Source organism: Pinus tabuliformis, chromosome 8, assembly GCF_031772625.1.
Source record: "Pinus tabuliformis cultivar Carrire ecotype Pingquan chromosome 8, CPIR1, whole genome shotgun sequence".
NCBI classification, from domain to species: Eukaryota; Viridiplantae; Streptophyta; class Pinopsida; order Pinales; family Pinaceae; genus Pinus; species Pinus tabuliformis.
The window spans coordinates 815,489,929-815,505,673 of NC_142294.1; the positions used below are offsets into that span (position 1 = coordinate 815,489,929).

Below are 15,745 nucleotides of genomic sequence, written 5' to 3' on the forward strand. Positions count from 1 at the left end.
AAGAAACCAAAAACACCAGAAACCCTTGTCTTCTCGTCAGATCTACCAAAAGATTCATATAACTGTAAGTAATTTCAATACTCTTCCACAAGAATCCTCAGCAAACATATCATTCTTCAACAGTCCAAAGGTGAGAAATCTCTTCAGAGATGACTTATTGCTTTGGCTCACTGTTTCCAATAATCCATCTTTCACAATCTTAGAAATGAACTGTGTATGCAAATAGCCACGCTTACAAAGATAGAATTAGGTAGAAATGAGGGTGATGAATATGCAATATACAACCAATCAATAGGATGCTCATTGTTATCATTGTTACAGTCACACATAAGTCAATGTCATGCAATCAGTGTTACTCTTACAACATCAACAAATCGTCAAGGATCTGTCACACAAGGTTTCTGTCCTGTGTCAAGGTCTTTAGCTATTAGTGCTATTGGTGAAGCTTCAGACCTAGGATCACAACTTGAAGAGAAGAAACTGGTAGAGCCTCCTAATCTGAAGATAAATATCACAGATACCCAAAGAAAAGCTCGGTCTTCTCAAGTAATGGTGCTTCTAAGTTTGCTACTGAGGCATGAAAACACAAAATTGTACATTGCTTCCTTTCTATTTTCTAAGGGGAAATGTACACCATGAGTAGCCACTTGTGATATTAAAACAGTGAGCTCTGAGGTCAATATAATGCTCAGACTTATTGAGAAACAAGAGCTGGAGATATTCAATAGACAAAGATGGAGATGGGAGTTTCAATGGACAATCTGCTTCAAACAATTTCAGCTCACGGAATCAGGAATCGATTTCAATTATTACGCCTCTATATAATTCATTCTTTGATGAAGGATTCGTGGTAGAAGGACCTTGAAAAAAACTCTTTCCTCAGATTTTGGCAAAGATGATTAGATTTTAGAAACGACAAATCAAACACCTGTAACCATCAGTGTTGTTAGATTTATCACCAGCAAAATCTAACACTGAAAATTCAAATTCACCAAAGAGTATTTCAGAGGAAAATCATCGTGATAATTGAGTAATATGGAGAACAACTATAGATCCATGCTACCAGCATTTTTCCAGGGAAAATAATCTTGTAAATTGAAACCCAACGACACCCTTTATGAAGAAACCAGAAATACCAGAAACCCTTGTCTTCTCGTCAGATCTACCAAAAGATTCATATAACCGTAAGTAATTTCAATACTCTTCCACAAGAACCCTCAACAAACATATCAGTCTTCCACAGTACAAAGGTGAGAAATCTCTTCAGAGATGACTTATTGCTTTGGCTCATTGTTTCCAATAATCCATCTTCTACAATCTTAGAAATGAACTGTGTATGCAAATAACCACGCTTACAAAGATAGAATTAGATAGAAATGATGGTGATGAATATGCAAAGATGTGGTTGAGTCAGAGATTGCAGACTCAAAGGTTTTCTTTATTTCTGGATGAAGTTTGGAGAGATGGTTCCCAGTTGATGGAAGAAATTTGGTTTGTTGCTGCTAACCCACCACTCCAACTCGAGACTTGTTGTAAGTTCAAGGAATCGCAAAGTCCTGTCAGAAATTGGAGTTGCAGAGACATCTATAATAAGAATGGGGGATTTGGTAGAAGAGGAAAATTGGAAGCTATTTTTTATTCATCCTTTTCGAATTCCATGATTCAGTTGGGGCTTACTCACGAGGTTCTTCTTCGGTTGTCCACACTCAGGGAAAGTGTTCAACCTTCAGCCAGTTCTTTGTTCTTGATTGGCATATTTGATTACAAGTTATTTTCTCACTGATATACAACCAATCAATAGGATGCTCATTGCTATCATTGTTACAGTCACGCATAAGACAATGTCATGCAATTAGTGTTACTCTTACAGCATCAACAAATCATCAAGGATCTGTCACACAAGGTTTCTGTCCTGTGTCAAGGACTTTAGCTATTAGTGCTATTGGTGAAGCTTCAGACCTAGTATCACAACTTGAAGAGAAGAAACTGGTAGAGCCTCCTAATCTGAAGATAAATATCACAGATACCCAAAGAAAAGCTCGGTCTTCTCAAGTAATGGTGCTTCTAAGTTTGCTACTGAGGCATGACAACACAAAATTGTACATTGCTTCCTTTCTATTTTCTGAGGGGCAATGTACACTCTGAGTAGCCACTTGTGATATTAAAACAGTGAGCTCTGAGGTCAATATAATGCTCAGACTTATTGAGAAACAAGAGCTGGAGATATTCGATAGACAAAGATGGAGATGGGAGTTTCAATGGACAATCTGCTTCAAACAATTTCAGCTCACGGAATCAGGAATTGATTTCAATTATTATGCCTCTATATAATTCATTCTCTGATGAAGGATTCGTGGTAGAAGGACCTTGAAAAAAACCTCGTTCCTCAAATTTTGGCAAAGATGATTAGATTTCAGAAATGACAAATCAAACACCTGTAACCATCAATGTTGTTAGATTTATCACCAGCAAAATCTAACACTAAAAATTCAAATTCACCAAAGAGTATTTAAGAGGAAAACCATCGTGATAATTGAGTTATATGGAGAACAACTACAGATCCGTACTACCAGCATTTTTCCAGGGAAAATAATCTTGCAAATTGAAACCCAACGACACCCTTTATGAAGAAACCAAAAATACCAGAAACCCTTGTCTTCTCGTCAGATCTACCAAAAGATTCATATAATCGTAAGTAATTTCAATACTCTTCCACAAGAACCCTCAGCAAACATATCAATCTTCCACAGTCCAAAGGTGAGAAATCTCTTCAGAGATGACATATTGCTTTGGCTCACTATTTCCAATAATCCATCTTTTACAATCTTAGAAATGAACTGTGTATGCAAATAGCCACGCTTACAAAGATAGAATTAGATAGAAATGACGGTGATGAATATGCAAAGATGTGGTTGAGTCAGAGATTGCAGACTCAGAGGTTTGCTTTATTTCTGGATGAAGTTTGGAGAGATGGTTCCTAGTTGATGGAAGAATTTGGTTTGTTGCTGCTAACCCACCACTCCAACTCGAGACTTGTTGTAAGTTCAAGAAATCGCAAAGTCCTGCCAGAAATTGGAGTTGCGGAGACATCTATAATAAGAATGTGGGATTTGGTAGAAGAGGAAAACTGGCAGCTATTTTTTATTCATCCTTTTCAAATTCCATGATTCAGTTAGGGCTTACTCACGAGGTTCTTCTTTGGTTGTCCACACTCAGGGAAAGTGTTCAACCTTCAGCCAATTCTTTGTTCTTGATTGGCATATCTGATTACAAGTTATTTTCTCACTGATATACAACCAATCAATAGGATGCTCACTGCTATCATTGTTACAGTCACACATAAGTCAATGTCATGCAATCAGTGTTACTCTTACGGCATCAACAAATTGTCAAGGATTTGTCACACAAGGTTTCTGTCCCGTGTCAAGGTCTTTAACTATTAATGCTATTGGTGAAGCTTCAGACCTAGGATCACAACTTGAAGAGAAGAAACTGGTAGAGCCTCCTAATCTGAAGATAAATATCACAGATACCCAAAGAAAAGCTCGGTCTTCTCAAGTAATGGTGCTTCTAAGTTTGCTACTGAGGCATGACAACACAAAATTGTACATTGCTTCCTTTCTATTTTCCGAGGAGCAATGTACACTCTAGGTATAATCCCAACCACGGGTATGATACAAGAGAGACTAATTATTTTTATTAATTAAATAATAATAAAAAAATAAAATTATGATTTAGTTCTAATAATCATCTTCATCTTATTGGAGAGAAACTAATTATTTTTATTAATTAAATAATAAAAAAAATTAAAATTATGATTTAATTCTAATAATCATCTTTATCTTATTAGATCGTTCACTATGATTTTAAAGCATACTTTCAGTGTTTCACAACCATTAATTAATTTTTATGAATAAAAGTGACTTTAGAAATAAATAAATTCAAATTGAAACTAAATTACTATGATTTTAAAGTAGATTCAAATTAACTCATATGTACAATTTATAGTTTTCTTCCTACCTCTCCTCTCCTTTGCCTATAACTTTCCCATTGAGCAACTTGGTAGCTTCATAGTCATGAACAACATTTATATGCAATATTAATTCAATCAACAATTTATATGCAATATTAATTCAATAATTAATAAAAAATAGTGTAAGGCACCCTAAATCAATTTCATTTCTACTACATCTCTACATTTAATTTAGATTTGCCCATTCCATATCGTGATTGTTCCTCAATTTATGCCTTAAAAGGTTTCCTTTGCAACATTTGGTGCAAATGCTAATTATTCATTTAAACAAATATAAATAAAGCATGAGATTAAAGTTTTCCACTTCTACCATAAAGCGAACGAGCACGTCATCTAATGGAGACGATCGAAACTAATTTGTATTTAGCAGAACTCCCGTCGGATGCATTTGCCCACTGGGTTGCAGTCCGTTGTCGCAGTAACTTCAGGCTTCAGAGTCTTCAAAATCTAACTAAAATACATGCACATCAGAGTGAATTATTCATGGAGTAGGGTTTGAAGGGTGGAATTATCACACAAAGCAAAGCTCGAAAATCAGAGCAGAAGAATCGAGCGAGAGCAAATTTTTTGAGATGGAAGTGGAGGTGAGAAGTGTTGCAGGCATGCAGGGGTGCTTTGCTGCTCTGCCTCTACATCTCATTGAGACTCTGCAGGCCACTTACTCGGGGTTTCTGCCTCCTCTTCTTGCTCTCGAGCTTCAACCCAACGACCCCACAGCAGCTGAGGCGTCCTCGTGGTTCGTCGCATGGATTGGGGCCGCTTCAAACTCTAATGCCATCGAGGTATATCTATGCAAATTTTCCTTATGTGTACATAATAACATGGACTGTGAATTGTAACTTTACTGCCTTGTTCGCGAATGGATTAGTTACAGTAACGTCACGCCAGTTGAAATATCAAGCATTTAATTGGGATGTTGCAACGTATCTAAAAGGCCTGTCTGAAAATTGTTATAAATGTGATAGTTTTAAAGTTCAGAAAGGCACGTATGCCAACTAAACTTTTAGTTTTATAGGCTCTCTTTTCAAATTGTAGGATGATTACTTTAGTGCCATTGTGTAATACTTGTTCACTATTTGTCGGTTCGAAAACATCGAGGTGCTAGTTTATTTACGGTGTTTTGCAACATAATAGCCATTCCGAGGAAGAGAGAATAATAAATGACAGGAAAATGAACCATACGACTCTGCCCCCCATAATGGTTTTCTTGGATTGTTGTAACTTTGAACTCCGGAGAAATTACAGTTGGCTTGGAATATGTTAGGCACCGGCATTGCAAAGCGGCCTGTTTTCAAAGCCTTCAAAGGGCAAGCCATGAATCACAAGCACCAGCAGAGTACTCTTTCGTCAAAATCACATAGGAATTGCTCCTGGGCCTAACCACTTATTTCTACCTTTAGGGGGAATTGAACCCTGGGGGGTGCCATGACATGCTACTGCTCTCACTCGCTGAAATACGACCCCATTGGCACCAAGAATACCTCAAAATGATGTGTTATTCATTTTTGAAAATATTCATACGAAGAATACCTCGCTAACAGAGTCATGTTTGGATTGCATGAGTCCATGAATGCTTAAGCCTCATTGTATCAATGGAGTTTAAAACGATTAGGGATTAACTGCTGGGTTTTAATTAATTGTGTTTTTTTAAAAATGGTATTCATAATTTTCAGATCTATATTGAAAGGATTAACTACAATCACTAAAAAAGGGAAATGGAACATTGGTTAGAACTTGTTTTGAAATGCCTGTTATCACAAAATTTAGCACCTTAATACAAAGCCTTTGACAAGGGCCTAGGCAAGTTTAACATGGACTTGTTACCATTGTCACTTTAGTAATCACCTCCTTCATTTTAGTGAATGATGAAATCCTACACAAGGGAGGCTTCCCTAGTAACTTCAAGGAAGCCTAGAGCAAGATGGGATCAAGTCTACAACCGCCCATCTTAAAATGGGTTCAAGTCTACAACCTCCTATATTAGTTACTCAAACATACCACCACTAACTTTAAGTGTTCAAGGTAAAAGCAAGGTGGTTTAAGCAAAGTGATTTCCAGATTTATGTGAGTAAATATCCAAGATAATTTGTGATATTTACCAAGTGAAGATAGGCCACGAGGGTACCCCAAACACTATAAATAAAGTAAAAGGTTATGGCTGTGTAAAACGTGTGTGGAAGAGGACCATCTTCAGCGAAGTATCAAGTTATAACAGCTTAAATAAATCAGCCCTTTAAACAAATAAGCATGTAACCAAACTAGCATTGAAATGGGAGTCAAACTGAGTTTTATAAACGATTATTTTTAAAGATTTAAAAGGCAGATGACAACCCCAAACAATGCAAAAAGTCAAGACCTAGAGGGCTGAAAATTCAATTAGCAATGCAATAAGTAACAAGGAGATACCTTTTGATGATAAAATGCTAACTAAACCCTAGACGTCTAGCCTAATTATGGCTGAAAATTTAAGAACAGTTGCGTACAAACTCTAACTTAACCCTTAAACAATAAATGAAAAGGTAAATTTGATTTTAAGGTTTGAGTAATGGGAGTTAAGACTAATGCCTACTATTATTGTTTTTTGGGCTTATGGAGTCAACCATGGACTCTCTCGAAGAAGGTAAAGCGTGGATATTGGATGATACCTAAGCTTGTCCACTACTAAACTTAGGAGATCTTTCTGTAGGATAAATCTAGGTTTGTTCACTATTAGCCCTACAAGATCCTCCTATGTTCTTTAACAAACTTTCAAGATAATATCAAGGGAAGGTTATCCATTAGAATCCTTTCCAGGGTTTTGCAAGATAAGATCCATTCAAGACTAATACAAGGAAAAAGCACCTTCACCACTTGATAAACACATTTACACTTCATACATTCAATAAACAAATACACAAAGATTTAAAAAGAACTTTTACGGGTAACTCAATACTCATCTATGAAACCCTAGCCAAGAATCACCCATCAAACTTGAGAAAGCATACGTAAATCATCTTTCCAAAAGGTCGTATAAGTTGTTTATCCATAGCTAGAGAGAAAAGATAGAAGTAGACAAGTAGTCGTAATCCCCCACAAGCAACAATGAATAAATGAGGTGAGCGCTCTCTCTATTTATATGAGGAAGCCAAGCACTTTACCTCTCTAAGTCTAATATCCACTAAAAGCCCCTAAAACATAAGAAATCTGTGATACAAGGTGGATAGGTTTAAAGCCTTTTGGAGATTGTAGCTATGGTCAGTCTTCATAATTTATCTTGTACTTGTAAAAGCTATAAAAGTCTTGTTGTATCATTTCAAATTTGTATAGCATGATCATCATGCTTGTTGTTAATCAAAGAATTCTCTAAGAAAATCAATTGTAAAAAGAAGGAAATTTAAATTTTTGTTTCAAGTATTTACCCTCCCACATGTGCCAAGTCACCCCTCATACAGTCAGGTCATCTCATCATTTTTGGAAACCATTTGCATGGCTGGAAGCCTATATATAGAGGCTATATGCATCTCACCCTGTTTTGTGATATCAAGAAAGGACGAAATATGTTGAAGACAAGGCTGAAGTCTCCTTATCTCTGTTTTGCTCACTCTTAACCTTGTTTGAAGGCTGGAGTGGTGGACTATAACTCTATGATTAGATCGAAGTCTCTCAAGCATAAAGAAGTCTATAATAAATTCAAATACCTGAAATCTGTCTCTCTGTAATAGCTTCCAAATTATGAGCAGAAGTTTGTCTCCTTAGCGAAGATCTTCTCTGTGGTAGACTTTGAATTACGGACTGTGGAAAGGGCCAAATCTCAAAGATCTGTGGACAGTTTTGAAGAAGAATCTATGGAAGATTAACATTGGAGGGCTGACTTGGCACAAGGAGAGGGTTTGATAAGCTACAAATCTGGTTTGTTTATCCTGACTTTGATGTATCTTCAGTTGAATTGACTATTTCTTAAGAAGATGGTTGCTGGGTTTTTGCCTTTTGAGGGTTTTCCCAGGGTAAATATTTGTCTCTTGATTCTTGTGCACTGTGATCTCTACTTTCTATGCTTTGCTACTGATTAAATTTCTGAAGTATAATTATTTGATGATAATTGAAGCAACTAACATAATCACAAATAATTATCATAAGTTCAGAAAATTTTCTAGATCCTCTTGCATTCTAGATTTTCAAAAAATCCAACCCCCAAAAATGCTTCTACAATGAAGATGTAATGCCAAAACAGCAAATTGTCCTCTGTAAATGCCATACATGTGAGTGCAATGGGTTCCAAAAGGTGACATCATCTCCAAAATAAGGTAGAAATGCTCCAAAGATCATGTGTCTGCCGAAAAGGTGCAATGCATCATCCAAAATGCGTGTCTCCTCATAAAAATGGTGCCTCATCATCATCAAATTATGTTTGGTTGACTCAAATGAGTGTCCCATCATCATCAAATGCAACGTCCCATCAAGAATGCAATGGCATCAAGCATCATCATGACATCATCAAGATGAAAGTCTCCATGACCTGTCCAAAGAGGTGTAATATCATCATAAATAGCAACACACCATAATGCTAAGGGAGAATGTCATCAAGGGGCTTAATGGCCTCTCCAAGTGGCACGTCAAGCTCATACAAGCAATGTCCTATCTCCAAGATGCAACGTCCATGGTCCAACAAGTGATGGAGCATATCAAGCAAGGTGCCAAGTCATCACATATTGTAACACTCCTCAAACAATGTGCAACATCATCCGTGGAGTGTGGTAGAGGCATCATCAATGCCCTTAAAGGACCATGCCTATGTATGAATCATCATCAAACATGAGCTCAAGGAATCCAGTGAGATCAACAAACTTGCATACAAGAGTCAATGCAACATAAAAAGTGAATCAAATTTAATGTAATAGCCTTCTAAGTAGATCACATTAGGTATCTTCTTCAAACGTCACACTAGCTTATGACCTTATACTATTTAGTATTTACCTAGTTTAGGTATGGGAGGACCATCATAGAATCCCATTAGGTGTGCCATTACCCAAGTAGAAGATTATTTCCCAAGAAACCCATCAAGGTGTAAGTGTGAATAATGATGATATGACTCGGGGTCCACTCCATTCGATTGGTGTCTTTGACATGTAAGGCCGTGTCTAATGGTCTTCTCCATAGGTGCCTTTGTAGAATATTTCTTTGATGCTTGAGTAGCCCTTTCCTTCAATATTTGATTTGGGGCATCTTGCTTCTTGTTTCATTATGCTTGTATGTAAATATACATTTATAATCTAGTTCATTAGGTTCACTGTTTATATACAGTTCATTGCCTGTGACATTGAGATAGTTCATTAGTCTTTTTTTATAGTAGATGCATTTGATGCATAGGATTAGGGGTGATGACCTCATGTAAGGGGGCATTGCTCAATTTGCTTGGCTTTTGTGGCAATATACATACATACGTATACATATACATATACATATGTATGTATGTATATATGTATATCCCTTTTGTTTCTCTTTTGCATTTTGACATTTTCATGAATGCTCTTAATTTTCTTTTCATTAGCATCAATTTTGAGCTTATCAGCACCTTCTTCCCACAGGAATATGAGGTACAAACCTTTTTGGGACACATCTAATAGCCTATCCTAAAAGATAGGACAATGGAAGGAACATGGGTGGAAAGTGTTAATTATGGAAGGGTATGGGTACTTTACCCTCTGAAGGCATCCTGGAAGTACCCCTTTTCCCCAAGAATGACAACATCTGACTAGAATACATATGTTGGCCACCAAGGTGAAACAAGGCAATAAGTATAACTCCCAAGCATCATGATTCATTATTCCATTTCAACCCATGATGTTTACTTAAATGCCATACATTAAATGTAAACACTTTGTATGAAATGATGGCTAAAGTATCTCATGTGTGTTGAACACCACCATCATTGGATGAGTAAGTTGATTAGGTGAATAAGCTGATAATGATATATAAGAGGCATCTGAGGGTTGTTGCATTTGGAGAGGTCATCATCGCTAGGATCACTATCTACAATGTGGATCATGAAAGAATCATCTCCTCTAGTTACCCCTAGGTGAGATGGGGTAACATTTGGCTGTAACATGGGGACTTTTGCTTACCATAGAGCACATGAGAACCTCAACTTCTCCAGTACTCCAAGACCCACATCCCTGCATCACTCTAAAAATGCCTTCTATTTTATAGCATAATACTATTAGTAACAAAATTGTCGGGGGATATGATCCACCTTGGTATATGAAAGGTATAAAATAAGTGTGAGAAGGACATTTTCATTTCATCATATATCATTTTTTATTATTATATGAAACTAAATTACATAAATGCATAACAACTAGACCTAATCAAAAGAAGGCACAATCAAGATGCAAGCACACAACATGACCTAATCAGAGTGAAAGTCCTTTTGCATCGTAGAGTTTGAGAAGGTACCCATTAATAGGTCAGGGTAATTTATCTCCATCAAGTTTAACAAAGTAAAAGGAGTTAAGTCCAAACTTCCTCTCAATCTTGTAAGGACCAAGCCATAGACCATCAAACTTCTTATTCATACCTAGATTTTCCTTTCTCTTGTCCCACATGAGTACAAGGCTACCTTTGTCAAAATTTCTTTGTCTTGCTTTATGATCAAAAGTTCCCTTGTTTTTATCTTGGTTCTTCATCATTTGATCAAATCATGTCTCCTAGACTCATCTAACTCTATAAGTTGATCAACTCTTCCTTGTAATGCTTCCTTATCAATTGTAAATTGTTGCATAAGGTGAAGGGCAAGAATCTGGAGGTTAGTGGGCAACTTGACTTCCAATCCATATTACTAACTCAAATTGGTTTTTTCTTGTGGAAGTCCTGGTTGTGATTCGATCTGCCCATAATACATACTTGATTTTACCATCCCAATTCTTATTATTTTCAGCCACAATTTTCTTAACAATATTCATTGGGTTCTTATTACTAGATTCAACTAATCCATTCCCTAATGGATAATAATTAGATGAGTGAGTGAGATAACACAATGCCACACTTGAAACATAAGTTTGCCAATGCTAAAGAGATAATTGCTTTTGCATTGTCAGTGGTGATTTTGGTTAGGGAAACAAATCTTGTGATCATTTTATCTTTAAGGAAACTCATTGCAGCTTCCTCAGTTGCTTTCTTTTTGGCATGGCTTCTATCCATCTAGTAAAATAATCTATAGTGGTCAAAACCCAATGATATCCATTACTAGAATTATCCTTAAATCCACTAATGAAGTCCAAGCCCCATTGTTGAAAAGGTGCTTCAACAATGACTAGTTTTGAAGGTAGAGCAGATAATCATTTTTCCCTTATGACATGGTTGACAAGACCTAACAGAATTATTAGTTTTATTGAATAATGTAGGCCAATAGTAACCTCCCCTCAAAATTTTATGTGCAGTAGTGTAGGCTGTTGAATTTCCTACAAGATTCATAGTAGACTTCAATTTTTTGCTAGATAATTTCTTCCTAATGATTTTTCCCCAAACAATATTCTCACTGATATCATTGAGCAATTACACTTCATAAAATATCAACAATAAATGCAGTGGAAACAGTAAAGATCATAGAAAGACAACCATGCACAATAGAGACAATATTTTTACCCTGGGAAACCCAACCTTGGGAGAAAACCTAACAACTTTTCTTAGGAGAAATTATTCTTCAACAAGGTTTACAAATCAACAATTTGTCTAGAAATTTGTGCCAAGTACAAATCCAAATACTAGTCAAAACTTGGTTAAAGTAGTAGCAGGTCAACGTTGCCCAAACCAGCCAAAATGCTTAGAAATCAACGCTGGTCAAACAATCAACTTGTGGTCAAACTTTGGCCTTGCAACTCCTGTGGTCAAATTCCTGCACACGTGCGACCATATTATAGCTCGATCAACTCTAGTCAAACTCGACCCAAAATAGTTCAGTCAACTTGGGTCAAACTCGATCAAACTAAGAGATAAACAACTCGGTCAAACAATCAACTCGTTCTCCTTTTTCTGTTGGAAAATCAGGAGACTTGTGTATTTAGATGATTTTCTGTAACTTGATAATTACTTGTGATTTATGTTGGCCTATTATTACTTTATTAGATCTTTGTGCATCAATGCAATTACCAAAAGCAATGAAGATCACAACAAGACAAAGTACACAAGATATAAGCTCCAAGCTAGGGCAAAACTCCTCCAAGGGGAAAACCTAGAAAATGCTTCTCTTCTTCTTTAGGATCTGCTTACAAAGAGACTTCCAAGACTCAGACCTAAGCCAACAACCCTACCAAGCACCAAGTTAGCCCCCAACAAGATCTTCTTCAAGGCAGCTTCCAGAACTTTGATATTGCTACTATGATGCTGCAACTTTGGCCTCTTGCAATTGCTTCACAGAATTTCAGCCCCCTGCAACAAAATTTTGGCCCTTCTGCAATTGGCAACTTCACAAACCCTAGAGCGAAAACATGAGAAGATAACCTTTAGACAAATTTCGACTTCTGCTCCTCTTCTTCATCCTTTCAACTACTCTCTTTCTACTTCGCTATTGCAGATTGAACTTGTGCTTGTTGTGTGTCCAAATAAGTCGAGCTTCTCTCCTTTATATAGCCTTTCTTGAGGGTCGAATTCCCTCCCTTAAGGTTGACTTGATCTGCTCCTTGGGTCGACTTGATCTTGGGCTTATAAGTGGTTTTTTCTTGACAAAATAAATATTTTTCTTTATTACAAAGTGTCCAAATGGGACTATGACACATGACCAATAATATTCTTTATCCTAGAAAGACCTAGAAAGCCTAAAAGCACGAAGAATACGCTTTTGACTCAAACTTGAGTATGAAACCCATACTTCAAAAATAAAATATAATTTTTCTTTCTTTCTTTATAAAGAATATACAATGTCATGATTACAATTAGGTCATTATGAAGACCAAACCTAATTACAATTTTCAAAACTCCCTCTTAACTAGAGAGGTATTCATAATCCCATTACATGGTACAAGGAATCTCAATCTTGAAGCATTCTCGTAAAAAGAGTTGGATTGATAAGCCATCTTTTTTCAAGCATCTTTATCATAACCAACACTGTTCTTGAAGGCCTTAACTAGACAAACTCATCCTTATTTGAGAGCATTATGCTGGGAGGCTTTACATGAGCTGCCACACTACCTCTAAGGCACATACCCCATTCGAATGTTCACTGGGTATGTCCTTTTAAGACTATTCTTATCTTGGATTGCCAAACCTGAACCCTCAAAGAATATCGGTTCTCTTCGACTACTCTTATCTAGGATGCACTACCTCATCCTCAAAGAGTGCCGTTCAACAACTTCTATCCCTAGATTCCACAATCCATTAGAAGTCTCAAACTAAGATGCTTATCCAATCCTCCAGACTCCATTCTTTCTTTATGGCCTTCACTAACACTTATGGTTGTTAGTCCTAGTCTAACGCATGACCCATAAAGACAAGAACTATCCAACATCACTCCCTCTCATATGTTAATGACTTACTTAACGCAGTTGAATCCCAAAATGATATCTAATATAATGCACTGCGTAAAAAATTCAAAAAGAGTGAAGGGATCTCTTCTTGAATGGTTCATGAGGCACAATACTTGCTAAGGTTTTGCAAATGGGGTAGCAAGCTAAGTGGGCTTGATTGTGGGGAAAACTCCACAGTTAAGCGCGCTTGAGCCAGAGGCGATCTGGGATGGGTGACCTCCCGGGAAGTCCTGGTTACCGGGTGCAAGCCCCGGAAGTGATGATTGACGCTATGTGATTCATTTCACTAGTTTCAATCCCACTTCTTCACCCCTGTGAGCATCACCCGATGCAATGAGTGCTAAGTGAACTATTAAAAAATCATGAGAAATTAGTCAGTTACGACTACCTCTCATGGAAATGGTCATACGTTAATGACTTACTTAACGCAGTTGAATCCCAAAATGATATCTAATATAATGCACTGCGTAAAAAATTCAAAAAGAGTGAAGGGATCTCTTCTTGAATGGTTCATGAGGCACAATACTTGCTAAGGTTTTGCAAATGGGGTAGCAAGCTAAGTGGGCTTGATTGTGGGGAAAACTCCACAGTTAAGCGCGCTTGAGCCAGAGGCGATCTGGGATGGGTGACCTCCCGGGAAGTCCTGGTTACCGGGTGCAAGCCCTAGAAGTGATGATTGATGCTATGTGATTCATTTCACTAGTTTCAATCCCACTTCACCCCTGTGAGCATCACCCGATGCAATGAGTGCTAAGTGAACTATTAAAAAATCATGAGAAATTAGTCAGTTACGACTACCTCTCATGGAAATGGTCATACGTTAATGACTTACTTAACGCAGTTGAATCCCAAAATGATATCTAATATAATGCACTGCGTAAAAAATTCAAAAAGAGTGAAGGGATCTCTTCTTGAATGGTTCATGAGGCACAATACTTGCTAAGGTTTTGCAAATGGGGTAGCAAGCTAAGTGGGCTTGATTGTGGGGAAAACTCCACAGTTAAGCACGCTTGAGCCAGAGGCGATCTGGGATGGGTGACCTCCCGGGAAGTCCTGGTTACCGGGTGCAAGCCCCGGAAGTGATGATTGACGCTATGTGATTCATTTCACTAGTTTCAATCCCACTTCTTCACCCCTGTGAGCATCACCCGATGCAATGAGTGCTAAGTGAACTATTAAAAAATCATGAGAAATTAGTCAGTTACGACTACCTCTCATGGAAATGGTCATACGTTAATGACTTACTTAACGCAGTTGAATCCCAAAATGATATCTAGGGAAGAGATGTCCACCAAACCAAGCTTACCTCTTAGGTACTCAAGCTTCTTGTTTGGTAACACTTTAGTCAGTATGTCGACTACCTGTTCATCTGTAGGTAGATAGTGCAGCTCCATGACCCCATCTCATACCAAGCTTCTGACGTAGTGGTACTTATTATTTATATGCTTTGTCCTAGCATGAAACATCGAGTCTTCTATCAATCTTATGCAACTTTCATTATCACAATGTATCCATGTAGGGCTAAGTGGTCCTTCAAACAAGTCTGATAACAACTTCTTGAGCCAAACTGCTTCCTGACAGACCTCGCTTGCAACAACATATTCAACTTCAACATTTTTCAAAGCAACTGTATTCTACTTTCTGCTCATCCTTGACATCATGGAAGATCCTAGGCTGAAGCATCTACTTGTTGTGCTTCTTCCGTCTGTCTCACTACCACCCCAAATTGAATCTGTATATCCCATGAGATGGATTTCATTACCAGTATACCAGAGGCAATGATGTATAGTTCCACACAAATATCTTAGGATATGCTTGGTTGCAATCTAATGATCATGTTTTGGCTCCATCTGAAATTGACTAAGGACATTTACTGCAAAACAAATGTCCGGTCTCGTATTCACCAGAAACATCAAGGACCCAATCAATTGTCTGTAGCAAGTAGGATCCACTAGACTAGACTATGAACTCCTCAATTTCTTTAGATTGGTAATCATAAGTGTCATCATAGGCTTGTTATTCATCATGCCAAACTTTTGAAGTATCTTGATCACATACTCACTTTGACCAAGAAACATCTCACCTAGCTTTTGCCATACTTCTAGTCCCAATTAATAGTGCATAATCCCAAGTTCCTTCATATCAAACTCGACTACTAACTACTTCTTGCATTCCTGAATCCGATGCTCTATATGTGTGATTAGTAGATCATCCA

The 15,745-nt window shown here is 37.4% G+C and overlaps 1 protein-coding gene across 3 annotated transcripts in view; it reads left to right on the plus strand.

The window, feature by feature from the left end:
* Positions 1-4,352: 4,352 nt before the first annotated feature.
* Positions 4,353-15,745, plus strand: part of PEX1 (peroxisome 1) — a 326,445-nt gene continuing 315,052 nt past the window's right edge. For 2 of the 3 annotated variants that reach the window (XM_089372907.1, XM_089372909.1), the window contains exon 1: positions 4,353-4,815. In XM_089372907.1, coding sequence (XP_089229033.1) covers positions 4,606-4,815 — 210 coding nt within the window. In that variant the 5' untranslated portion in view covers positions 4,353-4,605. The remainder of the gene's footprint in view (positions 4,816-15,745) is intronic. The other variant, XM_089372908.1, reaches the window with a different exon arrangement.